Source organism: Bos taurus, chromosome 20, assembly GCF_002263795.3.
Source record: "Bos taurus isolate L1 Dominette 01449 registration number 42190680 breed Hereford chromosome 20, ARS-UCD2.0, whole genome shotgun sequence".
Taxonomy (NCBI): Eukaryota; Metazoa; Chordata; class Mammalia; order Artiodactyla; family Bovidae; genus Bos; species Bos taurus.
Genome location: NC_037347.1, coordinates 58,390,646 through 58,411,456, shown reverse-complemented (window position 1 = coordinate 58,411,456; position 20,811 = coordinate 58,390,646). Strand labels below are relative to the sequence as shown.

At 43.4% G+C, this 20,811-nt stretch overlaps 1 protein-coding gene and 1 long non-coding RNA gene across 4 annotated transcripts in view; one reads left to right on the top strand and one right to left on the bottom strand.

The window, feature by feature from the left end:
• Nucleotides 1-20,811, bottom strand: part of ANKH (ANKH inorganic pyrophosphate transport regulator) — a 169,973-nt gene that overhangs the window by 66,043 nt on the left and 83,119 nt on the right. For all 3 annotated transcript variants that reach the window (NM_001109793.1, XM_059878696.1, XM_059878697.1), the window contains 1 exon segment: nt 6,978-7,194. In NM_001109793.1, coding sequence (NP_001103263.1) covers nt 6,978-7,194 — 217 coding nt within the window.
• On the top strand, nt 17,144-19,138 carry LOC132343251 (uncharacterized). Its single transcript, XR_009491990.1, has 3 exons — nt 17,144-17,223; nt 18,013-18,060; nt 18,821-19,138. It is a non-coding gene; the product is annotated as an uncharacterized lncRNA (long non-coding RNA).

Genomic DNA, 20,811 nt, shown 5'->3' with positions numbered 1-20,811 from the left:
TAATGGGCTCTTCCATAGTCTCAGGCTGCACATCTGTGCTGGGTTACCTGCCCCAACCTGAGCATCAGACATCCACCTGGTACTTGTGACATTCAACACTGAACCCTTTTTCCTGCTTTATTATCCCCTATTTATAAATGTATGGTGGCTGTGTGCCTCCCACATCTTCCCCCACCACCCAATAGCCCCTTGTCTTGCCTTCTCCACTGTCAGTGTGCTCGCTCAAATCCACTTTTGACTCCTTCAACTTTGACTCTGGTTTACTTCTACCATCTTGCTTTTCTTTTTAAAAATATTTATTTTACAGTAGGTTCTCATTAGTCATCTATTTTATACATAGTAGTATATATGTATATGTATATAGTAGTATATATGTATACATATAGTATCAGATCAGATCAGATCAGTCACTCAGTCATGTCCGACTCTTTGTGACCCCATGAATCGCAGCACACCAGGCCTCCCTGTCCATCACCAACTCCCGGAGTTCACTGAGACTCACATCCATTGAGTCAGTGATGCCATCCAGCCATCTCGTCCTTTGTCGTCCCCTTCTCCTCTTGCCCCCAATCCCTCCCAGCATCAGAGTCTTTTCCAATGAGTCAACTCTTCACATGAGGTGGCCAAAGCACTGGAGTTTCAGCTTTAGCATCATTCCTTCCAAAGAAATCCCAGGGCTGATCTCCTTCAGAAAGGACTGGTTGGATCTCCTAGCAGTCCAAGGGACTCTCAAGAGTCTTCTCCAACACCACAGTTCAAAAGCATCAATTCTTCGGCGCTCACCCTTCTTCACAGTCCAACTCTCACATCCATACATGACCACAGGAAAAACCATAGCCTTGACTAGACGAACCTTTGTTGGCAAAGTAATGTCTCTGCTTTTCAATATGCTATCTAGGTTGGTCATAACTTTGCTTCCAAGGAGTAAGCGTCTTTTAATTTCATGGCTGCAGTCACCATCTGCACTGATTTTGGAGCCCAGAAAAATAAAGTCTGACACTGTTTCCACTGTTTCCCCATCTATTTCCATGAAGTGATGGGACTGGATGCCATGATCTTCATTTTCTGAATGTTGGGCTTTAAGCCAACTTTTTCACTCTCCACTTTCACTTTCATCAAGAGGCTTTTGAGTTCCTCTTCACTTTCTGCCGTAAGGGTGGTGTCATCTGCATATCTGAGGTTATTGATATTTCTCCCAGCAATCTTGATTCCAGCCTGTGTTTCTTCCAGTCCAGCGTTTCTCATGATGTACTCTGCATAGAAGTTAAATAAACAGGGTGACAGTATACAGCCTTGATGAACTCCTTTTTCTATTTGGAACCAGTCTGTTGGTCCATGTCCAGTTCTAACTGTTGCTTCCTGAGCTGCATAGAAATTTCTCAAGAGGCAGATCAGGTGGTCTGGTATTCCCATCTCTTTCAGAATTTTCCACAGTTTATTGTGACCCACACAGTCAAAGGCTTTGGCATAGTCAATAAAGCAGAAATAGATGTTTTTCTGGAACTCTCTTGCTTTTTCCATTACTCAGCCATAAAAAGGAATGGAACTGTGCTCTTTGCTGAGAATGTGGATAGATTCAGATACTGTCATACAGAGTGAAGTTTAAGTCAGAAAGAGAAAAATAAATGCTACATATTACAGTATCATAAAAATTTTCACAGGCTGAAAATAGCTTTTGCTTCTAGAAATCCATGCTGAACAGGCACACTTTCCCATTAACTACATCTCTTTGAGAAGAAGGGTGTATCTGGCCACCATCTGTTTTGTATTCGTCTCACTTCTGCACCCAGCTTATCGTTAGTAGGACGTGAACGACACGCACATACTATTTGGTCAGTAAGCAATTTGTTGGACCACTGATAGGACAGACAGGGATTAAAAGTGAGTTACTGCTGCTGCTGATGCTAAGTCGCTTCAGTTGTGTCCGACTCTGTGCGACCCCATAGACGGCAGCCTACCAGGCTCCTCTGTCCCTGGGATCCTCCAGGCAAGAACACTGGAGTGAGTTGCCATTTCCTTCTCCAATGCATGAAAGTGAAAAGTGAAAGTGAAGTCGATCAGTCGTGTCCGACTCTTAGTGACCCCATGGACTTCAGCCTACCAGGCTCCTCCGCCCATGGGATTTTTCAGGCAAGAGTACTGGGGTGGATTGCCATCACCTTCTCCAAAAAGTGAGTTAAACAAAGGGCAATTCTTAGTCTCACTCCCCTTTAGTCAAAGCCCCTCAAGTGCAAAGCAGGAAGGTCAGCTCTACTAATACTAATGGTATGTCTCTTTAGAATTAACAAGAATGCTAATAATATCATAAGGGAAAATGGTCGAATTTCATCTATAAATGTGTTTGAATAAAGAAGTATATTCATTAAAACTACAGATGATATCTTGCTGGGAAAAGTAACTATGATGGTAAAGAATAAAATGAAGAAACAGGTAAATTAGGAAACAAAGCAAAAAGAAATCAAGGAGTTGGCCATTAAACTGAAAAAACAAACAAACGCCCAATAGGGTGGTGGTGTTAAAGCCACAGCCTGACGTTGGATGGAATTAAGGAAACATAATAGATAAGAAAAGTCACCATTTGTAATCTTATGCGGTGAGACAAAATAGTCATTTAGAGCCTTGGGTCAAACTCACAAGTCCATCTTGTATCAAAGATAAGGGAAAAATTAGAAAGGGATGCGTGATCCACACATGTCACTAGTGGTAAAGAACCTGCGTGCCAATGCAGGAGATGTCAGAGACGCAGGTTTGATTCCTGGAGGAGGGCATGGTAATAACCCACGCTAGTATTCTTGCCTGGAGAATCCCAAGGACAGAGGCACGTGGTGGGCTACGTCCACAGGATCACAAAGAGCCAGACACGACTGGAACAACTGAACACTGCACAGGCTGAAATACAGCTCATGTTTTCAGAGCCAGTTAGAAGAGGACTGAGTCCCTTGGACTGCAAGGAGATCAAACCAATCAAGCCTGAATACTCCTTCCGGACTGATGCTGAAGCCAGAGCTCCAAGCCTTTGGCTACCTGATGTGAAGAGCTGACACACTGGAAAAGATCTTGATGCTGGGAAAGATTGAGGGCAGGAGGAGATGGGCAACAGAGGATGAGATGGTTGGATGGCATCACCAATTCAATAGAAATGAGTTAGAGCAAACTCTGGGGGATAGTGAAGGACAAGGAAGCCTGGTGTGCTGCAGTCCACGGGGTCGCACAGAGTGGGACACGACTGACCAAATAACAACAGAAGATGACTCACCTCGTGAGCTTTTCAGAACACAACCCTAAGAGAAAGAATCTCTTCCTCCCCTCTGCTCTCAAATGTCCTTACATAAATGCTATGGAAAAGTTAGAAGGTCTTGATAAAAGAAAGAAATCCATTAAGGAGATAGGGAAATAGCACCTAAAAACGAACGTTTAAGGCAGTAAGACTGGTTTCGCCTGAACAAAGGAATATAAAGAAACTAGGCTTCTGGCCTCGATCACTCTGGTTTCTCACCCTGTGAGTTAAGCTGGTGAACCGGGAACACCTTGCTTCTTGTACGGACTCTGAGCCTTACCGAGGAGCTGCTCGTGTGAGGAATGGTGGTCGTGGTAGTGGTTTAGTTGCTCAGTCATGTCCGACTCTCGCGACCCATGGACTGTAGCCTGCCAGGCTCCTCTGTCCATGGGATTTTCCAGGCAAGAATACTGGAGTGGGTTGCTGTTTCCATCTCCAGGGGATCCTCCCGACCCAGGGATTGAACCTGGGTCTCCTGCATTGCAGGCAGATTCTTTGCCTACTGAGCTAAATACATACTCATTTCACTCTCAGGCCAAGCAAATACAATTAGAAGACTGCCTGAGAACAGATGATGGCTTCTCAAGTCAAATATATCTGGAATATTTGCCTTTCTGTTTTATCTATCACTGTTTCCTTGTCCCAAGCATAGACATCTGAGAGCTAACTGTTTAAGTAGAGATGTAAGTAGCTGTTTTTAGCATGACTAAGACATGAGAAATGGTTTTAGTGTCTAGTGTAGGTGACACATTGTAACGTAGAAACTAAATGGGTGGATGTTTATTGATGATGAGAAAATTATGTTGGAAAATGAGGCAAAGAGATCAACATCCTATCTGGAGCTTGTGGTCAAGCTTCTGGGAAACCATTGGCAAGATCTGAGGACAGAAAAGCTTGAGTGCTCAGTCACTTCAGTTGTGTCCAACTCTTTGCAACCCCATGGACAGCATCCTGCTAGGCTACTCTGTTCACGGGATCTACCTGCCAAGAATACTGGAGTGGGTTGCCACGTTCTCCTCCAGGGGATCTTCCCCATCCAGGGATTGAACCCACATCTCCTGTGTCTCCTGCATTGCAGGCGATTCTTTACTCCTGAGCCACCAGGGAAGCCCCAGAAAGACTTACAGGATACTTAAAAAAAAAAAAACAAAAAAACAGAAAGAGGAGACAAGAAGATGAGCAAATATGTCTGATGTAGCAGACAAGGCAAGAGAAGAATTAAACCCTTAGACAGAAAATTGAAATGAGACCAATATACTACAGGTGGAAAAATCATTAAATTTTGAGTTTTAAATGTTTGAAAGAAATTGATATGTGCTTCTGTAGTGACTGTGGAAAGCATTTGTTGGGGGGGGGGAATGCTATATAGTAATTGTAAAAATATCAACAGTGATAAAAACAATTGTTAAATATCTGGAGGTAGAACCATTTTGGTTCAAATTTAAGATTTTAGGATTCCATCTTAAAGTTGAAAAACTTGGATTTAAATTAGAAAATGACTTCAATTTTTATTTCAGTGACCAAATTGTTCCTCCCAACAGCATCAATAACACAGAAAACTCAAGTTTTCCTTAATTACAGACAGCTAGTAATTAGCTATGAGTCCCAAAGTCTCATTCCCTCATAAAACAGGAAATGTTGGGTTTATTTGGAAGGAATTTTATAAAAAGGAACTAATTTGTCTTCCTTTTTTAGGCAAAAACTTATTTAGACCTGCTCATTTCACATATGTCATTTTCTCAGATACACATGGTGTTGGTTGGTGGCAGCTTAGTTGTTAAATCGTGTCCGACTCTTGCAACCCCGTGGACTGTAGCCCACCAGGCTCCTCTGCCCATGGGATTTCCCAGGCAAAAATACTGTGGTGGGTTGCCATTTCCCTCTCCACGGGATCCTCCTGACCTAGGGATCGAACCCAGGTCTCCTGCACTGCAGGCAGATTCTTTACTGACTGAGGCACTGTGCCATCTATGAAAATGGCCCAGATGAATTCTTGTTGCTGAAGTTTCCTTTAAAACTCAGTAGAGAGCTCAGTATTCAGGGTGTAAGTTGAGGGCAAGAAAGGCATCTCCTCTCCACCCCACACCCTGAAGCTCTCAGTCCAAATGAAAATGATCAACAGCAACACTTGGTCTGGATATTTGGCCCACGGGAAGCATCTTCTGGTCCTCATTGTTCTTAGCACAAAATCCTATGCTCTATTAAAAAGGAAACCCACAAAGAGCTGGCTCTATTTACTTTCAGATTCACAATTGTATGAGTAAACTTGAGTTGACACCTGAGTACATGGGAAATGGTGTGGGTTAATCTCCTGGCTCTTCATTCAGCACGGACATTCATGGTTCTCAGGCAACCAGGGCCAAGCTGAAGACACACAACGGGTTTGTGAAGGGTTGTTCACGGGCTTCATGTAACTGGGTTCAGTAGGTGGGTCATTCAACTTTTATGCCAGGTAAGCTGAGCTGTTTTGAAGTCTATAGGTTCTGAAATTGTGCCCTTAAGGGTTTTTATCACTACCCTGAAGGCAGCAGAAGTAGAGCTCTGACTCTAAAGGAAAGGGCTTTCCAACCACGGGTCAATCACTCTGTGTGACTTAATTTTCTTGTTTGATGCAAAGAATGTTATGCCCAGAGTGTCAAGTCTCATCTAAAATAGAAGCATGAGGTCCTAAAATGAGACAATTTTAATACAGAAGACAATCTCATTTGTTTTCACTGCTGATGAGAATTAATCCTAAATAATGCTCATTCTGTTTTTATTCTTAAGATTAAGTGAGTCTGATAAAGTACATAAACACCAAGGTCCTACTGTATAGCACAGGGAACTCTAGTCAATATCTTGTAATAACTATAACAGAAAAGAATCTGAAAAAGTTATATATATAGCTCAATCAGTGTGCTGTACACCTGAAATTAACACAATGTTGTAAATCGACTACACTTCAATTTGAAAAAAAAGGTTAAGTAACGTCTGTCTAACAAAAGCACCTGACTTTTTTTCATCTTTGTGTGTGTGTGTATGTTGTGCTTAGTTGCTCAGTCATGTCTGACTCTTTTTGACCTCAAGGGACTGTAGCCCGCCAGGCTCCTCTGTCCATGGGATTCTCCAGGCTAGGATATGGAGTGGGTAGCCATTCCCTTCTCCAGAAGATCTTCCCTAACCAGGGATCGAACCCTGGTCTTCTACATTGAGATGGATTCTTTATAATCTGAGCCACCAGGGAAGCCTTAACAAAAGTGAGTGAGGTCGCTCAGTTGTGTCCAACTCTGCGACCCCTTGGACTGTAGTCTACCAGGTTCCTCCGTCCATGGGATTTTCCAGGCGAGAATACTGGAGTGGGTTGCCATTTCCTTCTCCAGGAGATTTTCCCGACCCAGGGATTGAACCTGGGTCTCCGGCATTGTAGGCAGACGCTTTATCGTCTGAGCCACCAGGGAAGTCCTAAATCTGATCACATATTAATGGAACTCTTCCTTCTCTGACACAGGGTTTGGCAACCAGAGACATACAATTTCCTAGAGAAAGGATGTCTCTTTTTTTTGCCCTAGAAGTACCAACTCCATTCCCCCCAGCCCTTAAAATTCTCATGATACTTAATAATTATGGAAGAAATCACTACTACAATAAATACACATAAATAGATTAAGAGGAACAGGGAATTGGCAAAGCTGGATTCTTAAGGGACGACCGACAGTCTTACCTATGAGGGTGTGGAAGACGGCAGCAATGGCCCCGGCCACCACCATGCACAGGACAGCTTTGGTCCTGTCCCGCTTGCTGTTCACAAACACCAGGCCCACGTTCTTGAAGTCACTCATGGGCCCTGTGAAGAACTTCATTAAGGAGTAGGCCAGCCCGTAGCTGGCCAGCATCTCCACTGCATCTTCCTTGACAGCAGCGATCCCCCGGTTCAAGGCCTGTGGAGTGAAGAGACCCACAAACGGCATTAGAAACGTCGTCTTCTCTCCCACAATAAAACACAGCAGGTTGTGTTTCCATAGGAACGCTAAGCAGCTTATAGGGTAAGTCTCACTGTAATTTGATAAAGGTTATTTATTTTCATTTTCATCCATATTAGCTTCAGTTTGAAATATCTTCTTATGGGGGAGATAGCTGTCCGCTATCACCTACGAAATTCCTATGAAAGGAATTGAAAAAACCCAACAAGTGTTCTACGTTAATATCAGAAAATAATTCTAAGATGTTCTGGTTAAAAGGTTAACATGTTAAATTTTATTTGCAGGCTGAATCTACACAATAGCAACAGACATTTTGGAAATGGGTCAACCACTTTATATGGAGTGGGTGATGGGTCCTTTTTTCCCGTGTGTATGTATGTGTGAAATATTGTACTTCTGTATGTATCCTTCATAGCATAATGTAAGCTCTATGTCATGAAAATGGGTATTGATGGAATTTTTATACCATCTGTGGATGCTATTCACCTGATTCTTATTGTGCTTTAATTTGAAATATATTCCTGATCTTTGTGCAGACAAATAGGGAAAGAAAATCTTTAAATACACTGTTTTTGAATAATTCTTGCCAGAGATGTGGCCATAGAATACTCTGTTTTAACCATCCCCTATGAGGGACCACCCTCTGAGCTTCTAACTTTTCCACCTACTAGATGAGTAAATTGGGGCCTCCCAGGTTGGCACTAGCGATACAGAATCCACTTGCCAACGTAGGAGACACAGAGCCTGGGCTTTGATCCCTGAACCTGGAAGATCCTCTGGGGGAGAGAATGGCTACCCACTTCAGTATTCTTGCCTGGAGAATTCCATGGACAGAGGAGCTAGATGGGCTATAGTCCATAGGGTTGCAAAGAGTGGGATAAGACTGCGAGACTGAGCACACAGACGAATAAATTAGATCGGAGCTTGTGGGAATGGATGTCTAAGTAGAAGAACTTTGTTTTAAAAATGTCACCAGATGGCTGCTATCAAAAAGTCTACAAACAATTAATGCTGGAGAGGGTGTGGAGAAAAGGAACCCTCTTACACTGTTGGTGGGAATGCAAACTAGTACAGCCACTATGGAGAACAGTGTGGAGATTCCTTAAAAAACTGGAAATAGAACTGCCTTATGACCCAGCAATCCCACTGCTGGGCATACACACTGAGGAAACCAGAATTGAAAGAGACACGTGTACCCCAATGTTCATCGCAGGACTGTTTACAATAGCCAGGACAAGGAAGCAACCTAAATGTCCATCAGCAGATGAATGGATAAGAAAGCTGTGGTACATATACACAATGGAATATTACTCAGTCATTAAAAAGAATGCATTTAAATCAGTTCTAATGAGGTGGATGAAACAGAAGCCTATTATACACAATGAAGTAAGTCAGAAAGAAAAACACCCATATAGTATACTAAGGCATATATATGGAATTTAGAAAGATGGTAATGATGACTCCATATGAGAAACAGCAAAAGAGACACAGATGTAAGAACGGATTTTTGGACTCTGTGGGAGAAGGCAAGGGTGGGATGATTTGAGAGAATAGCATTGAAAAATGTATATTATCATATGTGAAACAGATCACCACACTCCAGGTTCGATGCATGAGACAGGGTGCTCAGGGCTGGTGCACTGGGATGACCCTGAGGGATGGGGATGGGGAGAGATGTGGGGGGGCTTCAGGATGGGGGACACATGTACACTCGTGGCTGATTCATGTCAATGTATTGCAAAAACCACTATAATACTGTAAAGTAATTAGCCTCCAATTAAAATAAATAAATAAATGAATTTTTCTGACTACAAAAATAAATAAATAAATAAAAATGTCACCAGAATATCACCTCTGTCTTTAGGAACAGGCAACTGCACAGGCAGGAGATCAGCTTTCTGCATACACTTCTCATTTTTTTAATTTAGTTTTTATTGAAGTTTAGGTAATTTATAATGCTGGGTTAGATTCTGGTGTGTAATTAAGTGATTCAGTTAAACATATTCTTTTCCAGATTCTTTTCAATTATTGTTCATTACAAGATGCTGAATATAGTTCCCTGTGCTGTACAGTTAATCCTTGCTGGTTATCTATTTTATATATAGTAGTGTGTATCTGTTAATCCCGAACTCCTAATTTATCCCTCTCCCACCCTCTTTCCTTTTTGGGAACCATGTTTGTTTTCTGTCTGTGAGTTTGTTTCTGTTTCATAAATAAGTTCATTTGTATAATTTTTTTAGATTCCACATAGAAGTGATATCATATGTTTTTGTTTTTTTCTCTCTGACTTTATTTACTATGATAATCTCTAGATCTATCCATGCAGCTGCAAAGGGCATTATTTCATTCTGCTTTATAACTAATATTCCATTGTATATACACTTTTAAAATAGACTTAATTTCTCGGATTAGTTTTAGGCTCACAGTAAAGTGGAGCAGAAAGTACGGAGAGCTGCTACATTCCCTCTTCCCCAAGCACACACAGCATCCCCGTAGAAAGCTACACTGACTACAGTCCATGAACCTACACTGACACGTCATTATCACTCAGCGTCTACTGCTGATCCTGGGGCTCACTCTCGGTGCTGTACATTCCAGGGATTCTGGCAAGTGTCCCTGTTGTTTACCTACCATTATGTAGTTGAACAATCTATGCAAAGCAGTTAGCCAAAAATGTATTTACTGTAGAAAATACCAATGTGTAAGGTTATTTTAGAAAAATCTATAATAAAAGTATATGATACTTGTAGAAATTCAGTGTCATTCTTCTGACAGGTGGTGTTATATAAGGTGTCATATGCTATGTACTCAGTCATGTCTGACTCTTTGTGACCCCATGGACCACAGCCCACCAGGCTACAGATTTCCCAGGCAAGAATCCTGGAGTGGGTTGACATTCCTCCTCCAGAGGATCTTCCCAAGCTAGGAATCAAACCCTTATCTCTTGTGTCTCCTGCATTGCAGACAGATTCCTTACCCGCTGAGCCAATAACATTTGTACGATTATATAAGGTAGTTTTTGATAACTGCTTCCAATTATACCTCTCATTCTCTTTTCCTTTTTTTTCCAGTAATAACTTAAAATTTTCCATCAGAACCTTCATACCTGACACGATGCCTTCCTTAGGAACAAATTTCCTTCTACCAAAGCTGATCTAACATCTTATCAGCCTGAAGCACACTAAAAACCAACAAGCTCTTTGACAATAAATCCTGTGTTCAAAAGGTGTATGGTGTCAGAGGACTCCTGCTATGTGTCAAGATCTATCACTTGATAATCTTCCCAGATTAATTTCCTTTCAGACCTCTACAGTAGATGTGGTTGATTTCCCACCCAGATGCCCCTTACTGGTCAGCACATCCATCCCCAGGTCCTGGGGCTTGGCCACTCAAGGCTCACAGCTGCCTCCTTCTCAGGAAACACTGCTCCCAGCCACTTTGGGTTGGTTAGGGCACTTCTGACCCCCGCCAGGCAGCACCCAGACAATGAAGGGCTGACACAGGGATATACAAGATCACCTCCCCTGCCTCCCTGTGGGATCAACGCTGGTACAATTCATGCTCCGGAGCTCCCTGTGGGATCAGGTGGGAAGCAGTGTCCAGAGAAGACCACATCCTTTTTAAATTTTCCCCACCACCCACTGCTTCCCGCTCCCCCTCTCCCGAGAGTACACACTCAATAAATCAGTCACGTGAAAATTTCCCAAGGCATGCTCTGTTTCCAGGGACCCCCGCTCAATACAGCTTCTAATTACATTTCTCTCAGTCATAGAGAACAGTGTCTGGTTTGTTCTTTTTCCTTCTCATCCTTCTCCACTCTGACTGTAAACTGCTTGCTTTTCATTGCTAAAATTGTGTTCAAGTTTAAATATATAGTTTAAATTAAATATAATTTAGGGCTTCCCAGGTGGCACTAGTGGTTAGGAACCCACCTGCCAATGCAGGAGATTTAAGAGATGTAGGTTTGATCCCTGGGTTGGGAAGATCCCCTGGAGTAGGAAATGGCAACCCACTCCAGAATTTTTGCCTGGAGAATCCCAGGACAGAGGAGCCTGGCAGGTTACAGGCCATGGGGTCAAAAAGAATCCGACATGACTGAAGTGATTTAGCATGCACTTAAATATATAATTAATGATATAATTAATATATAATGATATATTACATATTAGCACAAGTTTTAAAATAACGTAGGATTAGTCTTTTTAGGTGTCTTGCTGGCAAAGCTTTATTCTTTGCTAAAAAGCAAGCAGTCTGGCTGGGGCATCCACGGTAATGCTATTTCCACCAACTTCTCCTTGACAGGGTCCTAAACCCAGTGCTGAGGCAGGAAAGAAAATCAAATTACATAAGGAATGACAGCTCTGTCAGCAAGACTGGATGTGAACACTCTGCTAAGCTCAACAATTATGGTAATTTGAGGAAAAAGCACAGGGTTTAGAGCCATGCTGACTTGATTGGATCTGCTTCTATCACAGTTCTTATTCTCGCTGAAATAATAGATCTTAGATCGTCTATAAGTAGCATACAGGGCACCACGCACAACTGGCCTAGAAGAGGCACTTGAAAGCAAGGATTTATGCCCATTCTGTTTACCACCATACACTTACCACCTTGCTACACTGTTTGTGCGTGTACACTCAGCCTCTCAGTCGCGTCTCACTCTTTGTGACCCTATGGACTCTAGCCCACCAGGCTCCTCCACCCGTGGGATTTTCCAGGCCAGAATACTGGATTGGGTTGCCATTTCCTACTCTGGGGATCTTCCCCACCCAGGGATCGAACTGCGTCTCTGGAGTCTCCTGCTTTGGCAGGCAGATTCTTTACCACTGTGCCACCTGGGAAGGCCCCCTTGCTACATTATAAACACTCAAGAATTTGTTTGATGAATGAATGAATTAGGTGTTTTCTACTAGGAATTTCAATGTTGATATTAATTTGTGTACACTTGGGAAAAAAATCACATTTTGATTGTAAGATGAAGATGTTATTGTCTGTAAGAGCTAGTATTTTAACATTCTTATTGGCCATACTAAATGTATGCTGTGATGACAAAACAAATCCTGACTTTAAGAAGCATTAAAATGCAAGGAAAAAACAGCTTTAGAATTGAGGAGATTTGCTATGCTAATATTATGAGCCTTTTATTATTGGCATTTGTAGTACTTCCCTCAGTTTGTTCCCTTCCTAATTTTATGATTTTCTTTTGATACCAGAAATATGAAGTTATTATGCAGCCAATCCTTCATTTCATGGAGTTTCTCTCCATACTTCTGGACTTCGTCATTCTTACTCATCCTTAGCTAAGGCAATTTTGTTTAGCTTATAGTTTCATTTGCACATTTAACTTTCTACTCCTCCTGGAACTTACATTGTGAGGTATGGCTTGAAATTAATTTTCTCATAATAATTTACTTCTTCAAATTAGTTTGAATAAAGCACCTATTGCTTATTTATTTGTGATGTTTTCTTATCAGCCATTAGTTCTCAGGCACCCTTCTGTCACCTACGGTTTGCTTTATCTGTCGTTTCAATTTGCTTACCCTGTTTTTCTTCATAGCATGTTCATTCAGTTCAGTTCAGTCACTCAGTCGTGTCCGACTCTTTGCGACCCCATGAACCACAGCACGCCAGGCCTCCCTGTCCATCACCAACTCCCGGAGTTCACCCAACCCATGTCCATTGAGTCAGCGATGCCATCCAACCATCTCATCCTCTGTCGTCCCCTTCTCCTCCTGCCCTCAATCTTTCCCAGCATCAGGGTCTTTTCCAATGAGTCAGCTCTTCTTATCAGGTGGCCAGACGTTATTTGGCTATTTACTTGTCATCTGTCTTCCTATCTACCTTCTCCATTGGATGTAAGCTCCAGGGCACAGAGAACTTAGGTTCATACCACATTCCCAGTCCTAAACATAACAGGGGATCACACGATAGGTGAGTGATGAGGGTTTGAAGGCATGAAGTGAAATATACACAAATAGTATAAACATTTCCCACGACGGACGCTGAAGAAATGAAATTACTGAGCTGGAGATTCCTGGGAGGAGCCTATTCAGATGTACCAGACAAGGAAACTCCTTCAAAGAGGTGACATTTGAGCTGAGAGTTGAAGAACAAGAATGAACCCGCTGTAGGAAGAGCTGGAGGAAGACCTGGACGTGCAGGAGGGCAGCCAATGAGAGTAGAGGGGATATAAGGTGAATTCGGAAGAGTAGGTAGTGCTAAAGTCATCGCAGGTCACAGTAAAGAACATGGGGCTTTGATCCAAGAGCAGCGGGAAGCCGTCAAAGGGTCCGAGCCCAGGTGGGAATGACCATCCTCCTGGCTGCAGGCACGGACGTGGCCTGGAGAGGGTCAGACAGAGCAGGAAGTGAGGAGTCCACTGGTGATCCAGAGAAGAGAAGGTGATGGCTTGGAAGAGGGTGTATGGGGAGACAGAGAGAAGTTGATGGACTAGAGAGCTTTTTTGTGTATTTTTTCTTAATTTAATTTTTATTAGAGTATACTTGCCTTACAATGTTGTGTTAGTTTCTGTTGTACAGCAAAGCAAAATCAGTTATACGTACACATATCCCCTTTTTTTGGATTTCCTTCCCATTTAGGCAACACAGAGCATTGAGTAGGGTTCCCTGTACTATGACAGTAGGTTTTCATTAGTTATCGATAGTGAGTATATGTATCGATAGTGTATATATGTCAATCCCAATCTCCCAATTCATCCCCCTACTGCCCTGGCTTGAAAGCTTTTGGGAGGTAAAATAAATGAAACTAATGATGGACTACATGGTGGGTGTGAGGAAAAGGGAGAACTGTTTAGTTTTTTTGGCTTGAGTCACTGCTCAAATGGTGTTACTACTTACTGAGTGAGGGCACTTCGGGAGAGAAGGTTGGGGAGGAAAACCAAGGTTTCCATTGGGCAGTCCCCTACTGGGTGTGAGACACTGGTAGGATTCCAAACACAGAAATCAGGTAAGACATTTGGCTATGTGAGCCTGGAGTACAGGGGGAAGTCTGGGCTGTGGACATCTGGAGACCGTCAGCATATAGATAGTATTTAAAGGCAAGAAACTAAATGAGATCATCTGGCCAGGGTACAGATGGAAAGGAGTCTAAGATTCAACCTCGTATCTTTCTAGAAATACATGTAAACAAACCTTCCCTGTTACCTTGGGTCAGCATCCATCAGTTAGCTAGCAGCGTCCTGGCTGGTCACTTGTGAACACGGTTGCATCTTTAGCCAAGACTGGGAAGAATGGTGGCTTAGGCTGGGAAAGAGCAAGTGCTGCGGTCTTGAAATTCAGCTAAGGAGGTGTCTGAGATGTCTTTGGAAAGAATTAGACTTGGAGTCACAATTCTGTCCCTAGAGAGTTGTAAGTACAGTGGTTCACTTTCTGTTCAAATCAAGTGTCTAAGGACTCACAAGTTTTCCAGAGTAAAGACACTTTAGGGCCACATCTACCAGGACTCCAACCACTATAACTATAAGCTGCCCTTCAACCCAGCTTGGTTCTGGGCCCAGATGGCTGGCACACAGCCCTCATCACACTTCAGATCAGCATTCTCTGTGCTGCGGATCCTCGGCAGTGTGCAACGTCTGACTTCAAAACTTATCTGGCTCCAGAAGGCTTTCTTCAGGTCCTACCTGCCTTCTTATCTCCCAGTATCTGCCAGGTTCATGGTGTTCTAGGGTTTAAATTTTTTCCTCCCGAAAGTCAGCAAAATGACAGGATATTAAAAAGTGGGGGAAAAAAAAGAAAAAGAAAAAAACAAAACAAAACAGAACAGAAAACCCTAAGAAAACCCACAACCTCTAGGGAAATGGCTAACAAATCCCACGTGACCTTTCTGGTATGAACTGTCTTAGATTGTTAAACCCTAAAAGAGATCCTAACATTTTAAACTTGGGCTCTAGAGACCAGAAACATCTTGACACTGCACACTGAGTGTCTTCAAACTAAGAGTCACTGCCTCACCCCAATCCTGCCCATCATTTCACACCAATGTGAACAGCAGGCGTTCCTCGTTAGCTGGGTGCTGGGTAGAGCTCTGTTCCCCCTACCCCCACCCCGGGAACAGGTCCAAGAGGTGACACCCTGTCCCTAAGAGTAGGCCTGGAGGCCACCACGGCTGATCTCCTGTCCGGGAATCTGAGGCTCTTCCTGTCATTCCCCTTCTGTCTATTCTGAACTCTGCTAAACTTGTTGCCCTCTCATCTCACCCATCTCCTCCCTCGGCTCCTCCTTTCTGTCCTGCCTTATTTTACCCTCCATGTCATGGTTATCACTTTAACTACACCATTGTCAATACCTACAATTCACTGTCTGCAAATCTCTGACCTTGGAGTCATCGAATTATTTACCCACTCCACCCTCATCTAGAAGGCTCTGAGAGTGGCTGGAATAAAACATGTGACAAATAGGCTGCTGCCAGGACTCACTGGTCTCCATCCTCAACCGGGCTGTTCACTGCTCAGTTATCCTTCCATCCTTCCCATCTGTGCTCTCTGAATTTCTCAGCTGCCTTGTTCCCTCTTCAGTGGCAGATAACCTCACTTCCACTTCATCTGCAATAGGGAATCCATCAGGTCGGAACTAAATTTCTCCGGTTGCTTCTCTCTGTAAAACAATGCTCAACAAAGCACGTTTCCCAAACCCTTCTCCACCTCCTCTTGGTGTTACAGTGGAAAGGCCTGTCTGACCAGGGCTAGCTTCCTGGGTTTTCACATTTCTCTTTTTTTCACACTGCCTTTATTAAAAAAAAAAAATCTTTATTGGAATATAGTGGCTTTACAATGTTATGCTATTTTCTGCTGTACAGCAAAGTGAATCAGATATATATATATATCTTTCTTTTTTGGATTTCCTTCCCATTTAGGCCACCAACGGAGCATCGAGTAGAGTTCCCTGTCTGTAGAACAGCTTCTCATTAGTTAACTATTTTATACATAGTAGTGTATATATATGTTAATCCCAATCTCCCAATTCATCCCATCCTCCCCATTCCCCCTAGGGGTCCATACCGCATATAATACGCCTATCTCTTTCTGACTGACTTCACTCTGTATGACAGAATCTAGGTCCATCCACGTCTCTGTAAATGCAGGTCTCTGCATTTCTGTTTCTTGGACCTGGGTAGGAGCCACTATCTTCCTCTCCCGCTTGTCTGATCTTTGCTATTTGTCTGGCTCTTTCCTTGGAGAAGGGAATGATTACGCACTCCAGTATTCTTGCCTGGAGAATCCCATGGACAGAGGAGCCTGGCCGGCTACAGTCCACCAGGTTGCAAACTGTCAGACATGACTGAGCGACTAACACTTTTCACCTTTCCACGGGCCCTCTCCTATCCTCAAACATGCTTAAGTGTCTTCCCTCTGAAAAATAAAGCTTCTCTTGACTCCTCTCTTTCTCTCAGTATGGCCTTCTTTCTCACCTTCCTTTCACAGATGACTTCTATGATGTGCCACCTGTGCTTCTTATTTCCACTTTTTCCAAACAATGTATTCCTCAGCCTGTTACAATAGCTGCCTCAGAGGTGCCGGAACCCAGAACTACAGCTCTAACAGGCTTTGGGCACACCACACGAGTCAGCACAGAACGCTGCGTTGAATGCAGCCACTGGGTTCCGGTTCCGGTTCCCCCTCCCCCACAGAGGCTCCTCCCACTGAACTAAATGCGCACTTCCGGTTCTGGTTTTCTTGTTTCCGACCTCTCAGCCGATCTGCCCTCTGGGCTACTCAAACACTTTTTCCTCCCTGTCTTCGATGACAAAAGATTCTAGGTTCTCCTCCTAGCTCTTCTGCTCCAGTTCTTTCTCCTGGATGGATGCCTCTTCTTTGTCTCTTAAATACTGGTGTTCCCAGGGTTCCGCTCGCCTCCTGGCGCTCTCCACTCTGACTCAGCGATCTCCGCCCCTCACCCCTACCCTTCACCGCAACTTCAATCGCTCCCTGTCCGCTCAAGAGTCTCCGGGCCATCTCTCCAGATTTTCCAGGTTTCTCTTAAGTTTCAGATCCACTCACCTCCATCTGAACGCCCCTTGGTTCCTCACACTCCACGTTTCGAAAACTTCACCATCTACTGGGCTACCTGGGTTCCCACAGTCTTGGCCTTCCTCTTGGGTTTCCTTCGAATGAATGCATCCAATGTTTAAGCCCAGAAGCCTGAGGATCCCCCTGGATGCCTTTCAGCCGTCACACTCACTGATGGCTTGGTTCTATCCATACTCCTCCCTTAGTCACTCTTGAATCTGCCTAGTTCTCTCCAGCCCCACCACCGTGCCTTGTGTCAAGTCACTGGTGGTCTTCTCCTTTCCAAGCTCTTCTTCCCTCCACATGATGGTCAGATTACACAATCCAAATTCCTACAAGGGCATCGAGGTGCTTCAAGGCTGCATCCTGTTCACAGACCGTGGGCTCCATAAAAGTTGCCATCAGGGTCTGGGGCAGTGTCCGGCTCATGCATAGATGACATCTATAAAATCTATAAATAATAATCTATAATAATATAAATATAAATTGTATATATAATATATAAATAACCTATAAATAAATATTTGTGCACCGAGTGACCTCTCATAAAGGCCACTCGTGACCTGACCTTGCTTGTCTGTCTGATCTCAACTCTCTATGCTTGCCTGGCACTGTGTTTTATGAGTGCGTGCTCAGTTGCTTCAGTCATGTCCGACTCTCTGAGACCCTTTGGAGAGTAGTCCGCCAGGCTCCTCTGTCCATGGGATTCTCCAGACAAGAAGACTGGACTGAGTTGTCATTTCCTCCTCCAGGGGAATCTTCCTGACTCAGGGATCGAAGTTGGTTCTTCAGCGTTGCAGGTGATTCTTTACTGCTGAGCCACTGGGGAAGTACACCTGGACTATTAGTGGTTTTCTGAATATGCCATGTTCTCTTTCAGCTAAAGGTCTTTGCTCAAGTTCTTTTCTCTATACAGGATCACCTTTACCTTTGCCTGATCTCACTTGCCTAGTAAACTCATAATCAGTTCAGGAGTCACATTTTGGAAGGTGCCCCCCACACCCCCCCAACCTGCCATGCTCCCTGGTACCCTGACCCAGGTCCCAGTTCCGGGCTCACTGCGCTGCACTGTGGTTGCCTGGTTACTCAACTGCTCGTTTCACCAGACTACTACTGCTGACCAGCCTTCCTGTGTCTACCCAGCACAATGCATGCCACATAACCAAAATTCAGTCTGTGAACCAAAAAAATGTGTTAACTAACATCCAGCTGATGTATCTTGTCCTTCATAAAATCCTCTGACAGCAGGTTTGGTTTTTCCGGGTAAATAAACCTATTTTTGGTAGAACTGATGTATTTGAAATATGCAAAGATATGGCAGTGGCACCATATACCTTCCTGTAGCTCTGATATTTTCTCACGAGATAGACAAGCATTGCCCCTGCTATTTCTACCCTGTCACAGGGGCACCCAATAAATCCTGGATAAGGTGACTCCTTAACAGTAGACACATGGACATAAATAGGATTTAGCACTGGGCCACATGATTAGACTCAAGTGTAAAGCTTAACCAAAGATTTTTTCCGGCTCCTTTTCCCCCCATGTCCTTTGGATGTCAAGCTGTCCCCCTGTGAAGTCAAGTCCTATAACAGAAGTCAGCTGCCATGAAAAGAAAATCAGAAGTTTAGATTCAAAGGAGAATCTTCTCAGAGAAGCTGAGAGAACCCTGCGAAGAGCTAAGTGTGCCCTGACAGGTAAGCAGGGTGATAATCTCAAAATTCAGAAGGATGGGTGCTTGTAAGGGTAAGCAGGCTTGGGGAGAGAGGGCCACCAGTTCAGCAGTGCCAAGGACAGCTGGATGCCAATCTTGTAATTGACATTTATGGTCACACGCTAAGAAAATGATCATGTTGCTCATATAGAAATGGCTCTTCAAATTTTTCCACAACAAGGTGCTGAGTTGACACAAATTTATCTGCAAAAAAGAAACAGACTCACAGATGTAGAGAACAGATTTGTGGTTGCCAAGGTGAGGGGAGGAGGGGCAGGAGGGATGGACTGTGAGTTTAGGGTTGTGCCAACACTTGTGACCCCATGGACTATAGCCTACCAGGCTCCCCTGTCCATGGAATTTTCCAGGTAAGAGTACTGGAGTGGGTTGCTATTTCCTTCTCCAGGGGATCTTCCCAACCCAGGGATTGAACCCTGGTCTCCCACATTGCAGGCAGACGCTTTACCATCTGAGCTGCCTGGGAAGCCCGAGTTTGGGGTTAGCAGATGCAAACTCTGACATATAGAATGGATAAACAACAAGGTCCTACTCTATAGTACAGGGAACTATATTCAATATCCTGTGATAAATCATAGAGGAAAGAATATAAAAAAGAAGGTGTATATAGGTAAAACTGAATCACTTGGCTGTACAGCGGGAATTAACACAACATTGTAAACCACTATACTTCAAAAAAAAAAAAAAAAAAAAACCTGTCAGAAAAAGGTGTTGGTTTGGAAACTGGTTTTGTTCCCTAAAATAACAGACTATTACATAAAATGCTGCAAGTCCCTTTACTTTACTTCTAGTAAGATGAATACTTTCTTTACTTGCTTCACCCTGGATTAGAAAAACCAGTGGGACAAGGGATGGGTAATGTTCTATCTGGCTAGATTGTCATTTAATCTCTTTGATAAAAGACTATTCCTCTGTCTATAGCTTCAACCATCCCATTACACGTTCTGTGACATGGACATGGAGCAACTCAGTATTACTGTGGCAAAAGAAATATCATTAAAATTTTTTTCTCAAACTTAAGGTCCTCAGAAAATTTGCATTTGTGGGAAATGGAAAATTCAGAAGTACGTGTGTAGCAGAGCTACCTATGGGAACAGCGTCTTCCAGTGACATGGATAATCAGCACCTTGGATTTCAATCCTCTCAAAGAGTCTGGGTTCCTATAATTTTCCACTCTTATTGTTCTGTTTGTCTGTATTTTAAACAGTGGTTTGGGTTAAATTAGATCATTTATCTTCCCGGTAGTTTTCCAGCCATGTTTTATTTTCTCAAGGATCTATAACTCCCTAAAGGAGACAGCCTCACTCTGTCTATGGAGCTCTGGCCAAGAGCTTGACACCCACACACAAGGTTGTGGTTTAAAGGGAGTGGTGCTAAAATGAAACCTGGTCGCTTTGGTCATCAGAGTCTTTGCTCCGGGCAGCACCATCCGTACTTAGTGCTTCCTGAAGACTGGGAGACAACACAGGGCATGTCCAAAATATAACACTGCTTTTCTCTGTCATTTCTCACACCTGGAGAGGAGTTTCTATAAAGATCAAATTACCAAACAGGTACCAAATTTGGCAAACTCAATTTTCAACTGTTGGTTTCTTCAGTACTTCAGGGAAAAGAAAAAGCATTTTACTTTTGATCTTTTACTCCAGAAAGATGTTAGTTCACTCAAGGATAAATTTTAGTGTCACAGGACCCTCCTCAAATCCTCTTGATCTTTCATTTGAGCATGAAGCTTAGGGCTTCACTGGTGGCTCAGATGGCAAAGAATCTGCCTGCAATGCAGGAGACCCAGGTTCGATTCCTGGGTCAGGGAGATACCCTGAAG